Raw genomic sequence first — 27,453 nt, forward strand, 5'->3', positions numbered from 1 at the left:
AATCACCACAGCCCCACCCAACCACAGGTGGCCTCATTTTCTTTGATAATAATCTCTCAGTTGTTGTTGCCTATGCATCGCTCTCCCTATGCGTGGCTGTATCATTAACTCTTGTTCTGAATCCAAGGAGGAGCTAGATAATTGATCTCCTTTTGAGCTGTCTGCCACACTCTCCTCCTCCCTGTCACTCATGTCTTCTTGGTCAGAGGAGCCTTCATCAGCAGATTCCACCAGGGGCAAAACAGGCCTGCAGCATGTGGATGTCTCCCCCACATCCACAGTCCTTGGGGCAGGAGCTGGGCCAGAGCTAACCACAACAACCTTGCACAAGGGAACTGTGATGTCTGGGGGTTTTTTTCCATACAGGAATACGTGTAATCAAAGTAGGACACATGAACTTAATATTTTATAAAACTTCTTTAATTCACTCTTATTTTACATGAATATTTATCAGCACCTTATCATTTACTCTTGATAAAAAAAATCAACAGGACACAGTAAATGTTTTTTTTTCCATTATGAAAATATGTCCAGGCTTATGAATGTGCATATGAAGAGCAAAGTAAAAAACATACCAAAGCTATCACCTAACTCTTGAATTGATTCAATCCATTTTGGCTTTGTCAGAACACAAAGCTACCATTTCCACAAATCTAGACTACCATTGGGAGAAAAGTTGGAGCTTCTTTGAAGCTTTGGACCAAAGCCGATTTCTTGGCTCAACTGGGAAGTCATGAATGAGGACCAGAGGATTCCTCCAGCATTGCAGAAGGGGACAATGTATTGGTGGCCTAGAACTTGTGCCTCAACAGTAAACATTAAAATAAATGTTATTAACTTGCATTTTTATTTATTTTTGTACTTGCTCTGTGTGTCAAGCATTCATTATTAACCCACTTACTCCTTAAAAAAATTAATGAAACTCCCAAAGTTATATATATGTGCAGTTTCTATTTGATTTCTTATTATTATAAACTGAAAAAACCCCACCTCTATATAGTCTGAGAAAGAAGTTTTATGTTTGGTTTCTTTTTGTTGTTTACGTGAATTTCATTCATAAGCGTGTACACACACCAACCAAAAAAGTATATCAATGTTTTCTGGCTTATCCATAAAAGATCTTTTCATTCTCTCTCCTTCTACTTACACAATACATACAAAAAATAATCTACAAAAATCATTTACACTTGATTTCAGCTCAGCAACAATGTTTCTAAGGAAAAAAATGGTTCTGTCCAACCATCATAAAAGGAATGTCAGTAAACAATAAATACAATGTGCTTTCTTTCCTATATAAACATATTTACACTTGAGTCTTTGGCATGTTTGAATTTCTTTATAAAGAATTTTGATCAGGCTGTCATTGCACAGTAAAATAAAATATGCCATTAAAAAAAAAATGTTTGCAGGATGTGTAGCTGTATCTCTTTCTATATATATTTTTGCAGCACATAAAACCTACAGATTATCAATCTGTACACAGTGTTTTTAAAAACTTTTAACAGTATGAAATTAAGAACTAGTGTGAAATAAAACATTCAGTAGATTAGATACATGCAACAGATGACAGGACTAATGAAGCCGAGAGACAGCGGAATATGCAAACACTGGAAAGTTTAACTTCGAAGAGCAGATGTTCTCTGCCTTGACTCTTCATTTATTTTTGTGGCACTATATTCAGATTGTGTACAGGGACAGAACAACAGTTGCGCTCTCTCTCATATATATATATATATATATTTATATATATACTTTACACCATTTATTAAGAAAAATACTTTTGCATTTAAAAATCAAGTCTCCCCTTCACTAAAACGTTTCTTCATAGGTTCAACAGCGGATACCAAAACACAGTTCATTAAATTTCATTTTATTTGGTTCACTTTGATTGTTTTTATCCTTTCATATTAAGATGATTCAAGGTACTCCAGTGCGACATCATAGCAGAAACGATATTGTTCCTAATATAGCAAAAAACAAAAAACACAAGTTACATTGCATTTGTGGAGGAAGGAAAACGAAGCACTATTGCTCCATAGACTTAATTGCAAATTCTGTTCTTTAACTCGCCATGTTTTTATATTTTTGTTTTAATAAAAAAGTGGAATTCCTTGCTATCAATGGCCTCATATCTTCCTATGATGCTCACTGCTACTTATTTCTCTACCAAAGAATAGTTCTGCTCTTTCAAAAGACTAATAAAAATTATTAACATGCATTTATCAGCTGACAAACCTCATTCTTTTTAATACTATAGCTGATATTACACCAAATTGAATGAAATACAAAACTAAGTCTAGCAAATCTAATGTAAGACCCCAAAATAAAAATAAAAAAGATAAGAATTTGAATAAGTATGTAGTTTATAATAGGGTTGTGAAAATCTGTATTTCCTAACAGATATATCTTTTACAAGGCTATGATCTGCAGGACTCTCCAACCTTAGCAACTATAAGACTTGTGGACTTCAACTCCCAGAATTCCTCAGCCATTTTCTGGCTGAGGAATTCTGGGAGATGTAATCCACACATCTTAAAGTTGCCAAGGTTGGACACCTCTGATCTGGAAGGAACAATATTCTGAGCAATGAAAAGAAATGCCAAATCTATCGGATTTCTTTTCTAAGTTACCCACCCTTCCTCCAGGTGTAGAAACCACCATCACACAGCACTTAACAGGAAGTGAAGGGGGGGAAAAAAACCACCCTCAAATAATTTACTGCTGTTTGGTTCTAGCTCTCTGATTAATGTGGTATGTGGAGGTCGGGTGAGAATGTTTGGCTAGTTTCTTGGCTGGTTCCTTCTCCCAGCTTAACAGCTTTTGGAGATGTGATCAAGCTTTTTGCCCACATAAAGTATGACCTTGAAAATACCCCACTTTGGCAGCTGCTCAGACTGTAACACAATAGCACCACTGCTTTGTGCTTTTACTACGTATAATCAAAGCTGTTAGAAATCATAGCAGGCTAGAAATACTAAAATAAACATCACTGATTATAAAGTATGTGTTCTGAAGTGCTTTTAAATTATAAGTGGGGAAGATATAAAGCACAGATCTGTGGAACTGCCCTCCTCCAGTCTAGCAGAATAAAACACAACCAGTGCATAAATCTACTAGTGGGAATATTCTGCGAAGGAAAGGATGCAAAAGGGATTTATAAATAATTATGGTGATGGTAGCCAGGGGGAGAAAGAAGTTATTTTTCATAGAAGAGGTGTGTCTTTTTAGTCCACAAATAGATCCTAGACTATAGCTCTTGCCATAATTGGCTAAGAATGGTAAGAGTTCAAGGGTCATAAGAGCCCCTCTCGTGCCCCAGATCTGACTCTACTTCTACTTGTTTCCTGCCTTTTCATCCTCGTGCTTATTTATTTTCCTTCCTGCTTCCCATTCTTTATTCTTTCCCACTTTATACACTGTAATATCTTAGGGCAGTGTTTCCCAACCTTGGCAACTTGAAGATATTTGGACTTCAACTTCCACAATTCCCCAGCCAGCAAATGCTGGCTGGGGAATTCTGGGAGTTGAAGTCCAAATATCTTCAAGTTGCCAAGGTTGGGAAACACTGTCTTAGGGAAGCAAATTCTAGGCAAATATGCTAATTATGCCTTTCTTGTTTGCAGGATTGTCAGTTGCTTTAAAAAGCTACAAATTAGAAGCACCAGAGTTGATATGGGATTTTTATTTCTATTGTTTTTAGTTAGGATTGCTTCCATTTAATTTGAGAGGCTGGGCTGTATAGATTGATTTATTTTACATTTGAGGAATTTGCCTTATATTTGAATGATTGTTATGAAATTGAATTCAAAGAATTTTAAAAATGGCCTTTAACAGTTACAGGCTACAGATTTATAGGTCTCAAATTAAGCACATTTTCTTTTATTCTGGTGCAGTGCAGAAAACATTGATTTCTACATTTTAAATGTCTCCAGCTTAAAACTGTACAAGTATAGAATTATAAACTTTAGATTTTAATTAATTTTATATTGTTACCTATGAATATTACATGGATCTTTTTGTCTCTTTTTTTGGTAATTAACCATTTTCTTATCTTTTGTAATATTTACTTTGACTAAATAACCATAATGTATCTAGCTTTTTCTTCTTCTTTGCATAACCATCGTCTCTCTCTCTCTCACTCTCTCACTCACTCTCTCATTTCCCCTGTTAAATAAAATTTAAGCCTGTGCTCTTTGAATTGAATCATTCAAATTTTTTATGAATTTTGGATGGTGCTTCCTATAAGAGTGGAAATACTTTATGTATTTTATTTGGCAGAGATAGGTAAATGGTGGGTTACCTGGATAGCAAATTATTTTAATTCCAGAAGTGTCTGGAATTTTATTGATAAAAATTAGCATTTCAAGCTGTTCCCTTGTTTAAACCATCTACTGTATGTTGTTAAAAACAAACAATTTGATGCCTTCTCCCCAAAAGCTCATCCAATACTTTACAAGCTACATTATCTTCTCTGATCATTCCTCTTAGTTAGCACTGAGATGACAGCAACCCAAAATTGCCTGAAACTCTGTCTCATGAGTTAAACTGGGACAGGAAGCTAAAGAGAGAGAGAGAGAGAGATGTTTCCAGTGATTACTGTGAAACCACCATCTCTCAGATTTATCAAAGGCCTAGATCTTTCAGTGATGACTAGAGACTTTGACCTTCAGCATGCATTCAGTGCACGGGAATACATATACAGTACAACTATTATACATTCTATATGTATTATAATTATTTTGATATAAAGTATGTTGATAATTAATAGATCATAGTCTGTATTTCTTGGAGTCTTGGAAAAAATGATTCTATTTAGATTGACTTATATGATTTTCATGCATTTGTTTATCTGACTATCAGCACAACATAACTTACCGGTGTTTCTACCATGTTAGGCTTACTGTTCCGTAAAGTTTTTACTGCGTGGAAAACATCAATGACGTTTTGCCTTTTAACCATTTCTACTACAATGCCTATGGCACAAAACATCCCGCTTCGTCCACCACCGTTCCTGAATAGGAAAAGAACAATGGTTAGCAAAAGAATACTTGCTTTTGTAAAGGAGGCTTAATCAGTTTGGAATTGAGCAACTCTGCCTTACTTTTATTGGTTAGCATGTTCCCAAGAAACCTACACGGGTTCTATTTGCAGTTCTTAGTCTTATCCTTCCTAAAACCCTATTCTGAGTTTTAGCTTTCCTGTCTTTAGTTCTACAAATATGGGTTATTATTATGTGTTTTCCTTAGTGAACTGACTTTCAATCCATTTTCATTATGTCCCCATTCCATTTTCAGATTTGCACTCAACTTTTTGGGGCAGTCACTCTGGCTTCTTCCGACATCTTCTTTTCCATCCTCCTCCCTCCCCCAATTATTTGTGATAAATGCTTTAAGTATAGACACCCAGCTGCCATGGTCGAGAGGTGGAGCTCTTGCCTCACAAATCAGGAGGTTGTGAGTTCGATCCTAGGTCAGGGGCAGATGTAGGATATCTTGCTTGGGCAGAGGGTTGGACTAGATGACCTGCAAGCTCCTTTCCAGCTCTGTTAATCTGTAGTATCTTTTGTGAGGTTCACCTTGAGCTTCAGTTTCTCTCATCATCCATTTCTAGTAATAATTGCTTTGAAGTTTTTCAGATTCACCATATCGAGGTTTTTATATGTACAGTGGTACCTCTACTTAAGAACTTAATTCGTTCAGTGACCAGGTTCTTAAGTAGAAACGTTCTTAAGTAGAAGCAATTTTTCCCATAGGAATCAATGTAAAAGCAAATTCTTTCTTTCTTTCTTTCTTTATTTATTAAATTTGTATGCCGCCCCTCTCTGTAGACTCAGGACGGCTAATAATAAACCCATTAGGAAAGAAATAAAATCTCAAAATTTGGGTGGGAGGAGCAGGAGGAAGAAGAGGACAGTCGCTGCCGAAGGAAGAAGGTGAGGTGAGCGCCGCCTTTTGCCTTTCCATGCCCAGACGCTCTGGGAGGCAACCTCGCACCCAGGGTATGGGAAGCAGTGCGAGGGAGTCACCACAGTGAAGTGGTTTATTCCCTCTCCAAGCGCCCAGAGAAAGGAAAACGCTCAGTTCGCTCTGGGCTGCCAAAGCCTCCTTAAGCACCACTGAAAGTTTCCTCTGCCAGCCCAGAAAAGCCCGAGATGGCCAGGATTAAAGGGGGAATGGCAGGAAACTGGCCGGGCCTTCGTGCTGCTCTCAAATTTCCTGGGAATTTTTTCTGGGCTCAGGTTCTGAAGTAAAAAATAGTTCTTAAGTAGAGGCAAAAAAATCTTGAGCTAGAAAAGTTCTTAAGTAGAGGCGTTCTTAAGTAGAGGTACCACTGTATTTTATATTTAGTTATATGTTAGGATGTAGGTATATACACAGCCGGGAGTTGCCACTACCACTGCTACTGGTGCACTGTCTGCGCAGCTTCATATCTCTGGCATGCACACTTCCCACTGAGATTTTGCTTCTGCGCATGCACAGGAAGTAAAATCTCATGAGGGGGTGCGTGTGACATTTTGGTGATTCTTTTGATTTTGCACTTTTTCTTCTTGTGTATGCACAGAAGCAAAATCACACTGGGACATATGCGCTGTACGCCAGAGACCTGAAGCTGCACATGCAGCTCCAGTTTACTATCACTGCAGCATCCTCATCCGTACCAGTAGGAACCCCATACTGTATATAGATATGTATGAATATAGAATATCTAGCTGTGTGTTATGTACAGTATGTGCACACTTTTGAGAGCAGGAAACAGAATTTCACTTTTAATGTGTGTCAAAGTGCCCACCGGAAAAAGAAGACAATAAACGTTATCTTATCTTTAAGACATCTGATTGATTACACTAAGCTTCAGTATTCCTGATATAAAGAATTTCATCTGTACATGTTATTTTTCTTCAATTGTCCCACCACTTTTGTTTCCCCTGTTGATTAAGATTAAGTCAAGCAGAGCTGATCGCTCATGCCTTGTTAAACCCACTGAAGGATTTTCAGAGAGAGAGAGAGATCAATTATTTTCTTGAAAGGACCATGTTTGTCAGAGTTTATCTTTCACCACATGTTGAAATAATTAAAATGTCCCATCACTACTCCTTCATGTCTTTTTGAAAGATGTGTAATTAGCTTCTGGTTATCTCCTATTATGGTTTTATATCATCCTTCTTTTCCTTGATTACCTGTTACCTAACAATAGCCTTGTATTTGGGCTCAGTTTCTGTTCCTTCACCCTAATATGATGTAATTCTAATTAGCTCATAACCACACAGTAACATGTTGAAAATGAGTAGGGGGAGAAGAGGAAAGAGATGGAGTGGGGGAGAGAGGGAAAGGGAGGGAGAGGGAGGGAGGAAGAAAGAGAGGTAGGGTGGTGGTGGGAGGAAAGAAAAATGCTTACATATAGATGACTTCAAATTAAAAATTATATATTCTGGGCCCTAACAAAATCACCTGGAATGGGAGACTATTAGAAGGAGGGTCTTAAATTTGATCAGTATTCAATGGTTGTAGGTAAGATTTTCCTAAGAAAGTAGTTCTAAATGTTTGAGATGGCTGGTACACAATGTGATATGAGATAGCTCTCATTTTTCCATTACATTTATTAATATAGATAACCCCGTTCAAGTGTTCAATATTATCGAATGAGATATGCTATCATAAAATGAGAAATGAGAAAATGAGCACATACTATTCTTAGGAAGAAGAATTATTCTGTTAGACTAGAGAAATAGAAGTATTGTTCTGTTAGTGAGACATATCTAGAACATTCACCTACATGAAATTCCATTCCATAGAATGGAGATAATAAATAGTCAGAATTAAAATGCTAAATAACACTTACAGACAATGAATTATGGTTCTCCCTTCCCCTTCTTCACATTCTTCTTGCCACTTTTCCACTTGAAGAATTAAGTTTAAGAATGACCTCTTGGAACCTGGGACATCTCTATGAGGTGCCCAACTCAGATACTGGAATTGCTGAACCATCAGGTAACCTTCCTGAGGCTAATGGGAGGAGGGGGAAAAAGCAATTTTATACCCACTGCAGACAATACATGAAGTTGCAAAAGAATGGGTGGTTATATTAAGATCAATGAAAAGTTAATGGCAGGCTGGTTTTCTAGGTTATCAGTAGGATAGTAGAAAGCAGAGTGATATTTTTTTTTATTCTGCACAGTTTGCAAAAGTGTGAAGATGAAGAAGAGTTGATTTGCAACGTAGGTTTGCATTGGTGCTCCAGAAAACAGTATTCTTCAAAAATATTATTTATCGTCACATAGTGAATCCAAGATAAAGGTTTGCAGTTTTTTAGTCAAATTTCAGTCCTGATCCAAAGGGCTTTATTTTGGGGTGGGGTGGGGTGGGAATCTATCTTTGTCAGAGGAAAATGTAGCTCAATTACTAAAGCCACAGATTAATTTTAGGTGTTGCAATAGATGCAAAGCAAGATATATGAAGTTTTTCATCTTTTCAAAAATCTTATGAGATAGATTAGGCTGGCAGATAGTAAAATGTGGTTTTTAATGCAGAAGCAATCTGATCATCAGCAATTCTAATTATTACAGATTTTTTTTCCTTTCTCTGCAAACCTCTATACCCATGATTCTAGAATTAAATACAATACAATACAGCTACTAGAATGAAATAAAAAAACAATATTTTCAATTTGAGGCGTGTGGTGTTTGGATTTGATATGGGTATGTCCAGTGTACCTGTTGGAGCCGTGATTTTTTCCTAGGGTCAAACTAGACCTCCAACCTAAGGAAAACACCCACTTGAATTAAAAAGATTGTGTGGCTTACAATCCCAATTTAAAACGAGTAAGTTCCAGAGTGTTTGTGGTTATGGAACAAGCTCGGGAATAGACAAGTTTCTTGCAATGGCTACTAACAGGTCCAACAAGGTTGATGTAGTTGAAAGAATTTGGATTATAGGAGTTGAGGCCCATATGTCTTAACATTACCAAGGTTGAAAAATGCTACCATTCAGTAAGATTTTTAAAAAAACCATTTAATGTTGTAAAAGGTTTTTTTCCCCTGAATACAGATGTCTATTACAATAGCTGGGTAAACATGCCTTACCCTTGTTAAATTGCATATCCTGAAAATTCTGTTGATTACATCACACTCCATTGAGCAGGACATGCACTCAACCTGAATAGGACCATATCTCAGCATTCCTTCCTCTGGCCAATATTGTGGGCAACCCTGTGTGATATTAAAGAAATGTACGTAAAAATTTAAGTAACTTTACACATTGTTCTAAATCACCCTACATTGCAGTATTTTCAAAGTAACACATCAGAATCATGATAGCTTAATCATTATGCAAATACAACAGCACAGGATTGGGAAAAAAAGTTTACATTGTTCCATTTTTTGCATGGTAAAGCAGTTTTAATTACCTAATTCTTCTATTAATTGCAACTGCTGATGGAGCTCACAGTTCTCATGCTTAATTAAACTGGTTCATATCTGGTAGGAGGGCAACAGGTTCAATATATGAAACCTCATCTTCTTCTTAGCAGTCTCTTTAACATTAAATATTTTATTTTACAGTACAGAATATCTATTAGTCAGTAAAAGTGTGCCTGGATAATAATATATCTGGACCAATTTCACTCTCTCACTCTAAATGTGAGAGGCAGTGGTCAAACCACTAAACTAGAAATTAGGAGATTGTGAATAGCATGACAAACAGGCCAATTTACTTTGTACTAATATGGAGATTTTCCAGTTGAATTGGGGACTCAAATTGCAAATCTTAGCTCAGTTGGCGGAGATTAAAAAATCATAGCCTTTTCTTTTTATTTGTTACTTTGCTGTATTTCAGATTAATTCACTAATGATCTTTGTGCAAGAACAGTATCTAATACAGTGTTCCCTCGATTTTCGCGGGTTCGAACTTCGCGAAAAGTCTATACCACGGTTTTTCAAAAATATTAATTAAAAAATACTTTGCAGGTTTTTTCCCTATACCACGTTTTTTCCTGCCCCGATGACGTCATATGTCATCACCAAATCTTCGTCCACCTTTAATAAATATTTTTTTAAATAAACTTTAATAAAGAAACATGGTGAGTAATAATCTAAATGGTTGCTAAGGGAATGGGAAATTGCAATTTAGGGGTTTAAAGTGTTAAGGGAAGGCTTGTGATACTGTTCATAGCCAAAAATAGTGTATTTACTTCCGCATCTCTACTTCGCGGAAATTCAACTTTCGCGGGCGGTCTTGGAACGCATCCCCCACAAAAATCGAGGGAACACTGTATAGGAAACAGGTATCGCCTAGGACATAAACAGTAGGACACTGTTGTGAAAAAAAATTGCAAAAATGGAGGTGGCCCTAGATTAAAAACTTGAAACATAAAAAAATAATAGTAAAGATTTTTGTATAAGGGAGTACAGAGATGTGAGCACGATCGGAGCATGATTTTCTATTAACTTACTTCTTTCCTTCCCTCCCTACTTCCATTTATTCATTTTAAATGCTCAATACTAATACCATTTACATATCCTTTATATAAATTATTGCCCTCTCTAAGTGGTTTACAGAGTGGTTTAGATATTGTCTCCAACAATCTGAATTCTCGTTTTACCGAAATCAGAAGAATGGAACTCTGAGTCAACTTTGAGCTGATGAGAATCAAACCCCTGGCATTCAGCAGAATTAGCCTGTACTACTGCATTCTAACCACTGTACCACGATGGTTCCTAAACTCAACTAAGGCTAAAGACAGAAAATCCAGTAAACAGGGTGAATGATGGAACAAGAAAAACAATAGTTGAAACAAACATTTGAATGCCCAGTACTTTCTGACACAGCAACGACTGCTATTGTATGCCAAGGTACCAAAATCTAAGAAATCAAAATCTTTTCCAGAAGAACCGTTGTACCTACCTGAACGGTCTTCTCAGTGCACTGGAAGGAGAGTCCAACATGGGTATTACTCCAATCCTATTGGTAGAGACTGAGTTAAATTTACATATTAACTAGCACCGCCCCCTCTGCTCTTCCCATGAGCCAGTTTTAAAAACGAAAGAAACCATTGTAAGAGGATAACCAATTTTTATTATAACAACTCTTAACTGATAACTGACCACTCCGGCGTCCCTGAACCCAAAACTAAACTGGGTGGGTTTGGACTCTCCTTCCAGTGCACTGAGAAGACCGTTCAGGTAGGTACAACGGTTCTTCTCCATTGCATCTGGAAGGAGAGTCCAACATGGGATATACCAGAGATTTACGGCCCATGGGAGGGAGAAGGTCTTGTCAGGGACGTTGGAGATAAGCAAACTCTTTGTAAAACACGTCTCCCAAAGGCTGCCTCTGCTGAGGCAAAGGAGTCCAACTTATAGTGTCTTATGAACGTTGATGGTGCCGACCACGTTGCAGCTCTACAGATGTCATCTATGGACGCCTGGGTAGTCCAAGCCGCCGAGGTCGCCGCACTCCTTGTTGAGTGAGCCGTCACTCCCGTTGGTACTGGTTGATTACGGGCCTTGTACGCCTCCGCGATACATCCCCTGATCCAACGACTAATGGACACTGATGACACTCCAAGTCCCTCTTTATCCGAGGCAAAGGAAACGAACAGTTTTTCCGATTTCCTAGAAGCTTCTGTGCGTCTGATGTAAATCTTGACCGCACGGCGTACATCAATCTTATGCCATCTTAATTCCGATGGGTGACTGCCGTGGGTGCAAAAGTCCGGAAGAATTAATTCTTGTTTCCTATGAAACTCTGAATTGACCTTCGGAATGAATGAAGGGTCCAATCTCAGCACCACTCGGTCTGGATAAAAGACACAGAGGTCAGGTCGCACCGACAAGGCTGCTAACTCTGACACTCTCCTTGCTGATGTAACAGCCACTAAGAAGGCTGTTTTAATTGACAATGTCCTCATTGGTATAGATCTCATAGGTTCAAATGGTGGCTTGGTCAAGGCTCTGAGAACCAATGTAAGATCCCACGAAGGGAACCTCCGGATTGGTGGAGAATGTTGGTTTGTTGCTCCCCGTAGAAAATCCTTCACCCAAGGATGGTAAGCTAAGGAGCGAACTCCCTCCACTCGTATCATGGTCGCGAGAGCCGCCACATGTCGTTTCAAAGTATTCGGTGTTAGTCCCCGATCAAGACCAGTCTGCAAAAAACTCCAGAACCGTAATGACCGACGCTTGTTCAGTGCTGATGCTTTGTTTTTCACAGAAACTGCAAAAGGCCGCCCATGTGGTCTGATAGATCCGAGAAGTAGATGGACGCCTTGCAGCCTGCATAGTGTCTATGACCTTCTCTGGTAACTTCAATCCTCGTAACCTGACCCGTTCAAGTGCCAAACGGTCAGTTGAAGCCACTGGGGATCGGGATGTTGGAGTTCCCCTTGGCTGAGGGATATCATGTGATCCGGGATCCTCCAAGGGGGTGACATCGATAGTGCCACCAGGTCGGAGAACCACGGTCGTCGAGGCCAGTGTGGGGCTACTAACAACACCTCCGCTCTCTCTCGCAGTAGCTTCTCCACTACTCGCGGAATGAGATTCATCGGCGGAAATGCGTAAAGTAGGCCGGGCGGCCAGGGTGTCCGGACAGCGTTGATTCCCTCCGCTCCTGGCTGTGGGAATCGAGAGAAGAACCTTGGAAGCTGGGTGTTCTGGTGGCTGGCGAAAAGATCCACCATCGGAAGACCAAACCTCATTACCACCTGTTGGAAAATGACCGGGTCCAGCTTCCACTCTGTCTGATCCAACGTGGACCGGCTCAGCCAATCCGCTTGTGTATTGCTGATTCCCGCGATGTGTTCTGCTGTTAGGGACCGTAGATGTTGTTCGGCCCAGCGGAATAGTGCCTCTGTTTCTTCCATGAGACGCTGCGACCGTGTACCCCCTTGATGATTCAAGTGGGCCCTGGTCGCCACATTGTCCGTAAGAACCAACACGTGCTGTTGGTGTACTAAGGGTGCAAATGTCTGTAGGGCTAGAAACACTGCCCTTAGTTCCAGAAAATTGATATTGACGGAGGACAGTTCTTCTGCCGTCCACAGGCCCTGAGCCATGTGAGCTCCGATGTGGGCACCCCATCCGGTGAGACTGGCATCGGTGGTCAAGATGATCTGATCCTTCGTTTGGAAGGGGGATCCTCTGCTGATCGCGGCAGACGTCCACCACTGTAATGAGTCTCTGACCTTCCGGGGTAAATGAACCGTCCTGTGGCAATGGCTCACCTTGGACCTTTGAGCAGGCAGCAGGAACCACTGCAGTGTCCTGATATGAAACCTGGCCCAGGGAACTATGCCAATGGCGGAGACCAGGGTTCCTAGTATCTTTGAAAGCAGTGAGCATGGAACCGGTCCCCGCTGAACACTGGATATCAAACGGTTGATGTTGTCTTGCCTCTCCTGTGAGAGCGACACTGTACCCTCTTGAGTGTCTATAATGGCTCCTAAGTGTAGGAGTCTGGTAGTTGGTACTAACTGGCTTTTCTCTACGTTGACTGTGAAGCCATGGAGTTCCAGTGTACGGATTGTCTCGTTGAGGTCTTTCTCTGCCGCCAGTTTGGACCTGGATAAAACGATAATATCGTCCAGGTAAGCCATGAGTCTGATGGATCTCGCTCTTAGGCTGGCGGTCAATACGTCCAAGAGCTTCGTAAACGTCCGTGGAGCCGATGACAGGCCGAACGGCATTGCTCTGTATTGGTAATGTCGTCCCTCGGTGTAAAATCGGAGAAACCTGCGATGTTCCGGGTGGATGGGGACGTGCAGGTATGCCTCCTTGAGGTCGATGGATGTTAAAATGTCCTGTTTCCGGATGGAAGCGAGAATGGTCTGCAGTGAATGCATCCTGAACCTTCGGTATCTTATATAGAGGTTCAGTTGCTTGAGGTTGAGGATCAACCGGCAGCCTCCGGAGGATTTGGGCACGATGAAAATCATGGAGTAGAACCCCTTGCCTTCCTCCGGCTGCGGGACTCGCTCTATAGCACGTATGTCGAGCAGGTGGGTGATCTCCCTGCGTAGCTGTAGTTTCTTTATAGTGTCTTTTATTAACGGACAGCCTAAGAAGCGGCTGGGCGGTGCTTGGAGGAACTCCAGCTTGAGCCCGTGTGTGACTGTGGCTAGGGCCCATTGGTCGGAGGAGGTTAATTGCCATACCTTGCTGAAGCCCTGAAGCCTGCCACCCAAGGGCTGGGGGGCCGCTGAGTCACTTCGTGCGTTTGAACCCTCTCTGGGTGTTGCCGCGAAAAGGTCTCCTGGACTGGTGATAGCCTCTCGGCCTGTCCTGAAAGGAGCCGCGGTCGCTCCTATAGGTCTGATTGTATTGACCCTGGGAAAAGGAGCGCTGGCCCTGGTTGGAAGTGCTAGGATCCCAGCGAAAGGACTGACGCCTTGAGTACGGAGTAAACCGTCTATCCGGTCGTCTGTTGGCCCTGGGAAGCACCTTCCTCTTATCCTTGTCCTCCACTAGTACCTTTTCCAACAGATCTCCGAAGAGAGTGGAGCCCTGGAAGGGTCCGGAGGCTAGGCGCCATTTAGACTTAAGGTCAGCCTGCCAGTTTCTTAGCCACAAAAGCCGGCGTGATGACAGCGAAGTTGCCATGCTCCTTGTGGAAAACTTGGCCGCGTGAAGAGTAGCGTCCGCCGAAAACTCGGTTGCCGCCAATAATTTACTTAAGTCCTGGCGGAGACGTCCATCCTCGGGTCCTAGTCGGGATTGCATCTCCTTGATCCACATTAGTGATGCTCGATTGATAAATGATGCGGCTGCTGCTGCTCTGAATCCCCAGCCGGACATCAAGTGGGACTTACGCAGCAATGTCTCCGCTTTCCTTTCCTCTGGTCTGAGGCTTTCCCCGGTCTCCGAGGGAACTAAGGCACTGGAGACAAGCGTCACCACTGGTTGGTCGATTGGGGGGAATTCAAGCAGCTTTTCCACCTCCTCGTCAAAGGTGTAAAATTTCCTTTCGAGGTTGGAAGGCCCCTGTGCAGCTGCTGGTTGCTGCCAAGGCCTCTTTATGCCTTTAACAAATATGCCGGAGGCGGGAAAGTGGTCGGACTCGGGTTGAGGTTCCTCGAGCAGCGAGGCCGAGGTCTGGCTTGTCTCAGCGGCCTCTGCCGCTTTGGCAGCGCCCGGAAGGTTCATGACCTGCTTGGCCTTAGATAACAAGGTCCGGAATAAGGCAGGTTTGAATAGTCCAACAGAGGGTGTCTGATCTGGTGTAGTTTCATCCTCTGAAAACCCAAACTCCGGGTCACTGTCCTCAAACTGATCCTGTTCCTCCAACAAGGACCCCAAACCCGAGGGGGGCGGTGCCGACCAAGAACACGTGGGCTGTTGAGGGGGTCTACCGTATTGTTGAGCCCCGGCTATGTTTTGAGAGTACGCAGTTACAATGAGATCTTGCAGATCTGGGGGCAAATTTTGCCACGCCCCCGGTTGTGCTCGTAAGCCTGCTGCTGTGGGGGTGAAGGTGGCTGCTGGCCCCTGGTAGCTCATTCCTGCAGGGCCCGCCGACCCTGGTCTAACCCAGGATGTGCTGGGTGACGGCATGCTCGGAGGCAGGGGCTGGAATTGCCGGTCTGGGGACCAATCTCCCTCTACTTCAGCCCCTGTAGGCCCAAATGTGGCTGGGGGTGAGATGGGATCTGCAGAATGTCTCTGAGCCAGAGGAATCCCCGCTGGGGATGATTGCAAAGCTGCCTCCAACTTCTTTTCTAGCGCTTTAATGCGCTTCTCAGCCTCTTTGATGGAGGTAGATGAGGCAGAGGAATGGGCCCTGGCCTTTTCTTTAGGTTTCCCTTTGGCCTTTTCTTTGGAGGGGGCCGGAGAGCTTGGGGGATCCTTCCCTTGATTCTCCTCCATGGTACTCACAAGTGCCAGTCGTTAGATTGTAAGGCTTTCCTGATTTCTGACCTCCGGTGGTTTGTTTCTCCTCACCTCGTCAGAATCGCCAGAGAAAATGGCGCCCTCGGTCTCCCGGGCTCTGCGCCTGCGCACTAGGGTGTTTTAGCCCATTCGCGCCAAATTCCGTCTCACCGCTAGTCAATTTGGCGCCCAATGACGCTCTCGCCGCACCAGCGCTCCCCCAAAATGGCGGCGCCCAGCCTCCGCGGCTCCGTGGGCTGCCGTCCGGGTCCTCCGACCCTGGGGCCTCTTCTGGCCTCCTCGGGGGGCTGGCATGTCCCCTCGCTGTGACTCCGCTCGGTCCTGATGGCCTCGGAGCTCTCGGCGGCGGTGGTGGCGGCGGCGGCGGCTTTTCCAGCGGCGCGCCGTTCGTTGCCTCATCAGCTGTGAGGCGCTCGGCTTCTGCCTTGCGAGCCGGCATCTAGCCTCCTAGTGGGGAGGGCGGACCTCCCCACCTTCGGCTGACAGCCTCGGTATGGCCTCGGAGGCCAGGGACCCCCAGGCTGGACGCTCCCCTACGGGGTGTTCCCACTGGGGGAATACAAAAACCCCTGGGGAGGAACGTTGGGGGTGTTGCCCGCTGAGGGCTGAGACCCCGGACCGTCTGGATCCTCCTTGTCTTCATTCCTGAAAAACAAAGAAAAGAGGATTAAACCGGTAATAACAATTCTAATCACAAATCTGTTTATTTTTCTTAAGCTACAACTCAGTATGTCTCTACTCATTGACTGAGTTTTTAAAACTGGCTCATGGGAAGAGCAGAGGGGGCGGTGCTAGTTAATATGTAAATTTAACTCAGTCTCTACCAATAGGATTGGAGTAATACCCATGTTGGACTCTCCTTCCAGATGCAATGGAGAATATCAAACTTTTCCTTTTCCCAGGAAAGAGTATCAGCAAATGATAGAACAAAGGTTTGATACATTCAGCATTGCTTCATGAAAATTTATGACTGAAGTTTTAGCAAAATCATTTAATGTGAGTAAATATTAGCAAAGTGAAACCTTAATTTAACAGATGTCCATTTAGGAGATTCTGGATAGTGTGGACCAGATTTCTTACGAAACATCTCACTGTAAAAGCAGGCTAGTTTGTTATATCCAAAGTAGTTTTAATGAAGCGGTTAGTCTTATATTATTTGTGGCAAATTAGTCCATCAATTAATGCCATTTGCCAAGTATATTTGCATTACACAAATAACACAAACAGTTGCAATTAAAATAAACAATTTGTGACTCAGGAATAATGGATGTCCTCCTCCTCATTGGCTGTTAAATCTAAATTTCAGTGTACCCTTCTTTTTTATCACTCCTTTATACAGGTAGTGTTTCTTACTTCACAAGCTCATGGAGCAATGTATAACTATCTATTGACATAGAAACATAGAAGACTGACGGCAGAAAAAGACCTCATGATCCATCTAGTCTGCCCTTATACTATTTCCTGTATTTTATTTTAGGATGGATATATGTTTATCCCAGGCATGTTTAAATTCAGTTACTGTGGATTTACCAACCATGTCTGCTGGAAGTTTGTTCCAAGGATCTACTACTCTTTCAGTAAAATAATATTTTCTTATGTTGCTTTTGATCTTTCCCCCAACTAACTTCAGATTGTGTCCCCTTGTTCTTGTGTTCACTTTCCTATTAAAAACACTTCCCTCCTGAAACTTATTTAACCCTTTAACATATTTAAATGTTTCCATCATGTTCCCCCCCTTTTCCTTCTGTCCTCCAGACTATACAGATTGAGTTCATTAAGTCTTTCCTGATACATTTTATGCTTAAGACCTTCCACCATTCTTGTAGCCCGTCTTTGGACCCATTCAATTTTGTCAATATCTTTTTGTAGCTGAGGTCTCCAGAACTGAACACAGTATTCCAAATGTGGTCTCACCAGCGCTCTATATAGCGGGATCACAATCTCCCTCTTCCTGCTTGTTATACCTCTAGTTATGCAGCCAAGCATCCTACTTGCTTTTCCTACCGCCCGACCACTCTGCTCACCCAAAATCACTACCCCTAAATCCTTCTCTTCTGAAGTTTTTGCTAACACAGAACTGCCAATACAATACTCAGATTGAGGATTCCTTTTCCCCAAGTGCATTATTTTACATTTGGAAACATTAAACTGGAGTTTCCATTGCTTTGACCATTTATCTAGTAAAGCTAAATCATTTACCATATTACAGACGCCTCCAGGAATATCAACCCTATTGCACACTTGACATGCTTTTTGCTTGCTTATTAATCTCAAATAATACTGAAAACCTCAGAAAGGATTATGTAAAGATCATGGCCTAGATTTAATCCTCTCTTGACTCTGTCTGAATGGGCCTGCTTCAATCTGGAGTTGAGTTGAATTCAATGCATAATCTTATTGGCTAGTTAGTTACAGTATAATTATATTTTATAATCACGTTTCTGGATTTAGGACCAAAAAGTATGTCCATTTATGTAAAATATGTTCCTTCTAATTTGCTGTAGGTATTCAAGCATTCTCAGAAATGCTCTAGATTTTAATGTGAATACATGCTCCTTTGTACAGTACTTATCGATATATCTACATCTGTAGACCTCTAAATGTGAGAGGCAGTAGTTAAAGCACTAGACTTGAAGTTAGGAGATTGTGAATTATATTTTTGCCTAAGGCATGAAAGCCAGCTGGGGGGAAATGACTTTGGGCCAGTCACTTTACCATAGCCCATGATGTTAGGTTTGGGTGACAAGTTGGTTGGTCAATTCCACAACCAATGGATCAACACTCAATTACCGTAATTAAAAACAAAAGCACCTGCAGGAAAATACTAGATGTAAAAAGGAATATGTATCTAAATCTGTATAAGAAAGACACATGAGTCTATGTATGTTATGTATGTGTGTGTGTGCGCATATTCAGTATATCTATATGTGGAAGCATCTATAGTACAGATGTCTATGCATTGTACAGTATACAGAACATTGATTCAGACTGAATACGAGCAAAATTTTCTAATGGAAAAAAAATCAGTCCTTTTCAGCATCAAGATCTTACTTGCGCTAAATCAACTTCATTTAACATCACGAGAGAGGTACAGCCATAATCGTAGACTAGTCTCCAGAAATCTTTCACAGTGTTTGGCAGAGGATGCTGTGTGACAATGAAAGCAGCAGGTTGTCTGTAGCTCTGTATTTAAAAATAGATAAAATACAAAGAGAAAAGAATTGCAGGCAGCTATATCCCCCTCATCAAATAAATGTATAAATCTTATACAACTACTGCACCATTCTCCAGATTGAGCAACAGAATAAAAACAAAAGAGACAATGTATTAACTGATTTTGTCTTCAGAAGTATAGGATGGGACTAGGAAATTTTAAAAAATCATGGTCAGAACTAAGGAACTTCTTAAGTTTTTGTTTTCACTTTAGTTTACTTTGTCTTGGAGAAAAATAACATGATAGATTTATTTGTCCTCATGATAGATCTTAAGGCAGAACGACCTTGACCATGAACAGTTACCAGTTTTTTTTAAAAAAGATGTAGGTGTCAAGAGGTGGATTAATGGGATAGTTCCTTTAAACTAACTGAGAATTGGGTTATAGGGATGATTGGTGTGTATCAGAAACAGTGAACATGAACATGTAGTCTTATTACTTCCTTCTGAATCCTTTCTCTTTACTAAACAGAAGAATTAAACTTAGTTACTAGGGTAGAAGTCTCCAAACTCCAGTCCATGGAACAGCACCTGTCTGGGCAAACAAGCAAAGCCCCATCCATGGGATGCAGGCAGCAGGCATAATCACACCTCTTTTGGTCCTTGGAAAAAACTTTCTCCATAGAACTGGTCCCTGGTGCCCCAAAAGTTGGTGGCTGCTGATCTAGGAGAAGGTGGTAGGTAATAGGAGTAAAAGGAAATGTTGGAGAGATATATGCCTGTTGATGTTTGCCTACCTACCTGTACTTTCCAACTGATTAGTATAAAGCAGTGATGGTGAACCTATAGCATGGGTGCCACAGGTGGCATGCGGAGCCATATCTGCTGGCACGTGAGCTGTTGCCCTAGCTCAGCTCCAACACACACACGTGCACACTGGCCAGATGATTTTCGGCTTGCATGGAGGCTCTGGAAGGGCATTTTTGGCTTCTGGAGGGCCTCTGAGGGGATGGGGGAGGGCATTTTAACCCTCCAGGGAAGCCTTAGAGCCTGGGGAGGGCGACACGCAAGCCTATTGGGCCCACCAGAGGTTGGGAAATGAGCTGTTTCTGGCCTACAGAGAGCCAGGGAGGCAATTTTCGCCCTCCCCCGGCATTGAATCATGGGTGTGGGTACTTGCGCTGAGGGGAAAAAGGTTTGCCATCACTAGTATGTAAAGGTTTGAGTCAGCTGGTCTAATCTCCGCTATCATACTTGGAAGGAAATGTGAAAAGATAAATAAGGTGTTCTTCCTAGGATCAATCGATGTTACATTGTCCAGAGGTACAAAAAAATGAGACATGGCTGACATGCTTTCTCTCAAGACCAGGGGTGTCAAACTCAAGGCCTATGAGCTGGATTTGGCCTGCAGGATGTTTAGATCTGGCCCATGGAGCCACCCTGTAAGCAGCAAAGGACCAGCAGCAAAGGACCAGCCTCTGTAGGCGGAGCCTCTCCCAGTGAAAACAGAGCTTGCGAGGGCCACATGGGGCCCTCCCGAGCTTTGTTTTCGCTGGCAGAGGGTTGCAGTAGGCTGTTGTAGCTGAAAACAGAGCTTGAGAGCCATTTTCAATGGCAGAGTGGTCAGGCCACCACAGGTGACTTCGAGCTGGCCATGCCCACCCCAAGCTCCTGAAGTGAAACACAGCCCTCAATGAACTCGAGTTTGGCACCCTTGCTCTAGATACTATTATTGGTCCAGATTTCCATGCTGTACTGCCAAAGAAAAATTAACGGAATCTGAGGTCCCACTTTTCCTTGCTTCTGACTTTTTGAAGAACTCAGAAGGGATCTGCAAATATCAGGATGAGAGGTCTCTTCTTTTCTTTTGGATTTTTCTAACCTCTTCCGAAGGGAAAGAACATCTGTTCAGAGGGCTTTCAAGGCTAAGATCATTTGGGATACAGTAGTCCCTCGATTATCGCGAGGGTTCCGTTCCAGGACCCCTTGCGATAATCGAAATTTCGCGATATAGCGGTGCGGAAGTAAAAACACCATCTGCGCATGCGTGCCACTTTTCCATGGTGTTTTTACTTCCGCACCGCCAGCCCGCTGCCCGCCACTTGTCCGCTGCCCGCCCGCTCACCTCGCCAGCAAGAGGGGAAGACCCATGAAAGGTTCCTTGGGCCGCCTAGCAGCTGATCTGCTCGGCAGCGCAGCAGCAGCCTGCGCTGCCGAGCAGATCAGCTGCTAGGCGGCCCAAGGAACCTTCCATGGGTCTTCCCCCTCTTGCTTGTGAGGGCGCTTCAACGTTTCCGGACGGCAAGCTCGGACTCTTTCTTTTTCCCTCAGAGGACGCTTATGACAGGCGGCTGAGGCTTCGAGTGTGTCCCCTTCCACCGCCCGGAGGAAAGCGGGGGGAAGGGAGGAGAGAGAAGGAAGCCAGGCACGAAGAGTGTCCATGAGGGGGAAGAGACCCCCGCGCCGGGCAGGCCCACCGAAGCGGGAAGAGGGGGCGTGCGCCCGGGCCTGGCTAGAGCGCTTGATCTGCGGGCGCCTTAAAAGGGGGTGTGGACTCCTGGGAGGCCTTGGCGGTGGAAGGGGACACACTCGAAGCCTCAGCCGCCTGTCATAAGCGTCCTCTGAGGGAAAAAGAAAGAGTCCGAGCTTGCCGTCCGGAAACGTTGAAGCGCCCTCACAAGCAAGAGGGGGAAGACCCATGGAAGGTTGGAACTGCAGAGCCGAAGGGCGGCCTTTTTGTCTGGGAGGGAAGATGACGCGCGGGCGGCACAGGGACGAGGGGGGGGGGGGAGGCAAAGCTCTGCAGCTCCAGCCACTTTCAGCCGAGCCTCCCCGGCCACGCAGCCAGGGAAGCCGAGCCGGGCGTGGCGGCGGCGGCGCTGCCGGGCGCACGCCCCCTCTTCCCGCTTCGGTGGGCCTGCCCGGCGCGGGGGTCTCTTCCCCCTCATGGACACTCTTCGTGCCTGGCTTCCTTCTCTCTCCTCCCTTCCCCCCGCTTTCCTCCGGGCGTGTTGGAGAAGAGGGTCTTCTTCCGCTCTTATTGTCTTGGGTGGGCGGGAGGCAGGAGCTGCAGAAAGGGAAACTTTTTGTTTTCCTTCGCTCCGCCACCCAAGAGAGCGGAGAGGCAGCGGGGGGCGCAAGGAAGAAGCGGTGGTGGCGGCGGCTTCCTTCGGGGGCAACGCCAGCAAGAGGGTCTTCCCCCTCTTGCTGGCGTGCGTGGGCGGTGGGGAAGACCCATGGGAGATTCCTTGGGCCGCCTAGCAGCTGAGGGTCTTCCCCACCGCCCACGCACGCCAGCAAGAGGGCGAAGACCCTCTTGCTGGCGTTGCCCCCGAAGGAAGCCGCCGCCGCCACGCCCGGCTCGGCTTCCCTGGCTCCTTGGCCGGGTGTGCTCGGCCGAAAGGGGCTGGAACTGCAGAGCCGAAGGGTGGCCTTTTTGTCTGGGAGGGAAGATGACGCGCGCGGGCGGCACAGGGGGGGGGGGAGGCAAAGCTCTGCGGCTCCAGCCACTTTCAGCCAAGCCTCCCCGGCCACGCAGCCAGGGAAGCCGAGCCGGGCGTGGCGGCGGCGGCGCTGCTGCTCCGGTCGCCCGATCGTGTCCTGCCTCCTGCGCCGATGTTCCACGCCCGGCTCGGCTTCCCTGGCTCCGTGGCCGGGGAGGCTTGGCTGAAAGTGGCTGGAGCTCCACGCCACTACCTGCCGCTTCCAGCAATTCCAGAGCTCGGCCGTAAAGCCCGGCCGCTTGGCCGTATTGCCCATTGCGGAACTGTTCGTTGCCCGCTTGCTTAAGGCCGGCGATCAGCGACGCAGGAGCCATGAACTCGGGGCGAGGGAGGTCTGAAAATAAAAAGCCGGCACCGGCTGGCGGCGTAGAAACCAGGAGAGACGCTTTACTTCCTCCGTGCTCGATTTAATTAGGGGCGGTGCAAGAGGCCTACTATGCCACGCCTCCTTCCTTTAGGAGACGGCCGGGCTCCGGAGATCCGGCGCTGCAATCCGTGCGTGGTTGGTTAGGAAGTCGGTTATGAGAGGAGGGAGAAGCCCTCCCCCCCTCTAGAAATGATGCTTCCCGGGCGCTGTACTCACCGGGAGGTGAACCCAATGGAGTATGGGGCGTGCATAAGGGCACCAGCGTGCCTTCCGTCCCCTTCTCCTAATGTTTCTTTTTTTACTAGTATGACAGGCGGCTGAGGCTTCGAGTGTGTCCCCTTCCACCGCCAAGGCCTCCCAGGAGTCCACACCCCCTTTTAAGGCGCCCGCAGATCAAGCGCTCTAGCCAGGCCCGGGCGCACGCCCCCTCTTCCCGCTTCGGTGGGCCTGCCCGGCGTGGGGGTCTCTTCCCCCTCATGGACACTCTTCGTGCCTGGCTTCCTTCTCTCTCCTCCCTTCCCCCCGCTTTCCTCCGGGCGTGTTGGAGAAGAGGGTCTTCTTCCGCTCTTATTGTCTTGGGTGGGCGGGAGGCAGGAGCTGCAGAAAGGGAAACTTTTTGTTTTCCTTCGCTCCGCCACCCAAGAGAGCGGAGAGGCAGCGGGGGGCGCAAGGAAGAAGAAGCGGTGGTGGCGGCGGCTTCCTTCGGGGGCAACGCCAGCAAGAGGGTCTTCCCCCTCTTGCTGGCGTGCGTGGGCGGTGGGGAAGACCCATGGGAGATTCCTTGGGCCGCCTAGCAGCTGAGGGTCTTCCCCACCGCCCACGCACGCCAGCAAGAGGGCGAAGACCCTCTTGCTGGCGTTGCCCCCGAAGGAAGCCGCCGCCGCCACGCCCGGCTCGGCTTCCCTGGCTCCTTGGCCGGGTGGGCTCGGCCGAAAGGGGCTGGAACTGCAGAGCCGAAGGGTGGCCTTTTTGTCTGGGAGGGAAGATGACGCGCGGGCGGCACAGGGGGGGGGGGGAGGCAAAGCTCTGCGGCTCCAGCCACTTTCAGCCAAGCCTCCCCGGCCACGCAGCCAGGGAAGCCGAGCCGGGCGTGGCGGCGGCGGCGCTGCTGCTCCGGTCGCCCGATCGTGTCCTGCCTCCTGCGCCGATGTTCCACGCCCGGCTCGGCTTCCCTGGCTGCTTGGCGGGGGGGGGGGAGGCTTGGCCGAAAGGGGCTGTACCCGCAGAGCTTTGCCTCCCACCCCTCGCCCCTGTGCTGCCGGCGCGTCATCTTCCCTCCCAGACTCCCCCGGCAAAGTGACGTGGAGGAATGGAAAGCTGAAACCGGGCGGTTTGAGTTTCCCATTCCTTCAAGTCACTTCGCCGCTGCTCTCCTGGCTAAACTGTGTGGCAGGAGACAGGCTTTGAGTTTTTGGCTGGGGGGGAGAAGTAGAACCTTCCTAACTCCCCCCCCCCCACCAGCCAGAAGGAGCGGCGAAGTGACGTGGAGGAATGGAAAGCTGAAACTGGGCGGTTTGAGTTTCCCATTCCTCCAAGTCACTTTGCCGCTCCTCTCCTGGCTAAACCGGCGGCAGGAGACAGGGTTGGGGGGGGGGGGGTACTGGGAAGCCCCCCAGGCCGACTGCCACCTTTTCAAACAGCCGCGCCCTTCCCAGCTGAGTCCTGAAGCCAAGCGCCAAAGGCGAACTTCTGCGCTTGGCTTCAGGACTCAGCTGGGAAGCGGCACGGGTGTTTTAAAAGGTCTCCCCCGGCATGGGGGGCTTCCTAGCACCCCCCCAAACCCGGGTTGGGGGTTCGGGGGGTGCTAGGAAGCCCCCCATGCCGGCGGGAAGACCCAGGGAAGGTTCCTTTGGCCGCCTAGCAGCTGATCTGCCCGGCGGTAATGCAAACTCCACCATCTACGCATGCGTGCAGATGGTGGTGTTACTTCCGGGTAGAAAACTCGCGATATAGCGTTTCGCGAAGCTCGAGATCGCGAAACTCGAGGGATCACTGTACTTGCTTCAAATTTCAATAATAACTTTATAAATACTAATGAATAGATTATAATGTGGAAAATAACCATTTTGGTTTTTAGGTGCATATAACTATGAGTCCTTTGGCAGATTGGAAGTGATTGTTTCCTCACAATACAAGGTGACTTACTGGCTGCATTAAACGATAAAAATATCCAAGATCTCCTATCATCTCCCCTCAGCAATCTCCAACTCAAAAAAACTACAGAAATTCATGAAGTCAGACAAATCAATACTTTTAGGTTCTTGATTAAAAATATTACTGCACATCAGAATAACTGTGAATTAATGTTTTGTTTCCCAAGTACCAATATTGTTCACTTAGTCAAGGAAAATAGTCACTTACATCCATAAGGGCAGCATTGATGTAATTGCTGCTCTCTCCATCAATAGTAATTAAGAAAGGCAGACATCTGTCAGGTGGCAGCATATCCATAAAGCGGTTTTTGTCATGATTTCTTGGCAAGCATGCTATGCTGCAGTCTTCGGCTTGTAGCCGAGGAGTCACAGAATTCAGGGTCTGCAAGGCAAAAGAAATATTTATTTTGACATTGTGTATTTAACTCAAAGAGATTTGGACGTAAAGGATACAGGTAAGGTGAGAATGTTGAAAGCCACAAAGAAAGCAAAAGGATATTCGTTTCTGTTTAGTCAGGAGTACCGAAGGAGAATCTGCATATACAGAATTGAAATCATCATGTAAAATTCATGCCCTATATTTTACATTTATCTAAAATGCAAAAATTGCTCCTGGTGGGCCAAAAGTCATCCACATACAAATGAATTGGCAGCCTACAGTGATTACAATCACACAGTGATATTTCCCGTATCCTGACATGAAAGAACACTATGAAAGAAGAGGACAATGCGTTATGAATCTGGCACAGGAGGTACAAAACATTCTGTACTTTAGGAAGCAAATATATTGTGTTTTTAAAATGACATCAACAAATGTACCTGGAATTCATCTTTAAGATGTGAAGAGTTCGTCTGAGAGTCTATCCGAATCATGTCAAAATATGCAGCTTTAAATTCACAGACTGGGATGGCAGTTTCTCCGCATAAGCAGGCTTCCAGGATAGCGTCATGAATAAAGATATACTGTTCCTGCCAGAGAAAGAACAGAAGAAGTTTGGGGATCCTACAGTTGGATAGATCATTTAGGTCACTGAATCCAACCTGTTGCTGGTTGTAGGAATGCTGGTTCTGTACAAATGACAGAACACCCAGTACCTGGTGTGCAGCACCATCTGAAAGCATTTAATAAAAGAAAATCCACCACCTCTCCAGCAAACTCTGTTGAGCTGATTTTATAGGTTAGGATATTTTTTATTGGTTAGGATGTTTTTTCTAACATTTCACAGGATGTCTTAATTACTGAATCCAGCAATAGTTCTTAAAGGAATGAAATCTCTCATTTGGATACTTTCCCATTTACAGCCTTATTCAAGAAAGCTGAAAAAGAAAATTTTCCTCTCGCTTACTTAACTTTAGATACAGTACTATGTATTTTTATTTATTTATTTTATTTATTTAATTGGATTTGTATGCCGCCCCTCTCCGAGGACTGGTTTATTTTAAAGTAATATCCATTCGATCAGTATACATTCTAAACAATGGCAAATTTTAATCCCAACAATACTGTGTTTCCCCCCAAATAAGAAAAACAGGATACTTAATGGTAAAATCAAAGAAATAATGTTGGGGGATGATTATGTTTTTGCTCGCATCTATGAAAAATTTGGCATATTGCCCACCCTGCTATCTTTATATAAAGCTGTTTGTTTGAAAGCAAAGGTAGTTCTTAACTTACAATCATTTGTTTAGTGATTGTTTGAAGTTGCAAAGGCATTGAAAAAAGTGACTTATGACCATTTTTCACACCTAAACCTTTGCATTTTCATGGACACATGATAAAAATTTGGGTGCTTCATAATTGCCATGAATTTATGACAGTTGCACTGTCTTTGTTTCAATTAGCAACTGCAGTAATTTGCTTAACAACTGTGTCCAAAAGGTCAGTCACACACAACACCTGTCTTGCTTTGCAACAGAGGTTTTGACTCCATTGTGGTTTAAGTCAAGGGCTACCTGCATATGTTTTTCATTTAAAAAATGAAAATGTCATGTTATGTCGTGATCAGTGATAGCAGAGAGTGTTAGCATTAGAAAAATCCAGGAACAAAATTTCCCAATCAAGAATTTCTGTAGAATTTTGAAACTCAACAAATGCTGAGGTAGCTCCTAGGCAAATCCTGATGATATAAACCATACAAAGTGTCCCTTTTTTGTTGACATTCCATTGATTGGAAAGAAACTCTCTTCTATTCCCCCAGATCTAAAAAAGTGGGAAAGGTGAGAGTGCAGACAATTCAGAAAGACACCAGAAATAACTGGTTAAGAGGTTTTCCTAAGACTACAGAAAAAGCCAGGTTCTGTTTACAGAAGTCTGATATTGTGATATATTCCTTATGTTTGTGCTTCCCTCTTGAGATATATCAGAACATTATCTTGATATGTTTAAGCGACAATGTA

The 27,453-nt window shown here is 44.8% G+C and overlaps 1 protein-coding gene across 8 annotated transcripts in view; it reads right to left on the minus strand.

The window, feature by feature from the left end:
* Window positions 1-402: 402 nt before the first annotated feature.
* The window catches only part of PTPRK (protein tyrosine phosphatase receptor type K), a 484,094-nt gene continuing 457,043 nt past the window's right edge, over window positions 403-27,453 (minus strand). For all 8 annotated transcript variants that reach the window (XM_070733486.1, XM_070733484.1, XM_070733481.1 and 5 more), the window contains 7 exons: window positions 25,876-26,025; window positions 25,265-25,438; window positions 18,932-19,063; window positions 9,080-9,205; window positions 7,840-8,003; window positions 4,876-5,011; window positions 403-1,961 (listed from right to left, as the gene is read on the minus strand). In XM_070733486.1, the coding sequence (XP_070589587.1) occupies window positions 1,908-1,961; window positions 4,876-5,011; window positions 7,840-8,003; window positions 9,080-9,205; window positions 18,932-19,063; window positions 25,265-25,438; window positions 25,876-26,025 (936 nt within the window). In that variant the 3' untranslated portion in view covers window positions 403-1,907. The remainder of the gene's footprint in view (window positions 1,962-4,875; window positions 5,012-7,839; window positions 8,004-9,079; window positions 9,206-18,931; window positions 19,064-25,264; window positions 25,439-25,875; window positions 26,026-27,453) is intronic.

The sequence above is a fragment of the Erythrolamprus reginae genome, chromosome 1, assembly GCF_031021105.1.
Source record: "Erythrolamprus reginae isolate rEryReg1 chromosome 1, rEryReg1.hap1, whole genome shotgun sequence".
Lineage (NCBI taxonomy): Eukaryota > Metazoa > Chordata > Lepidosauria > Squamata > Dipsadidae > Erythrolamprus > Erythrolamprus reginae.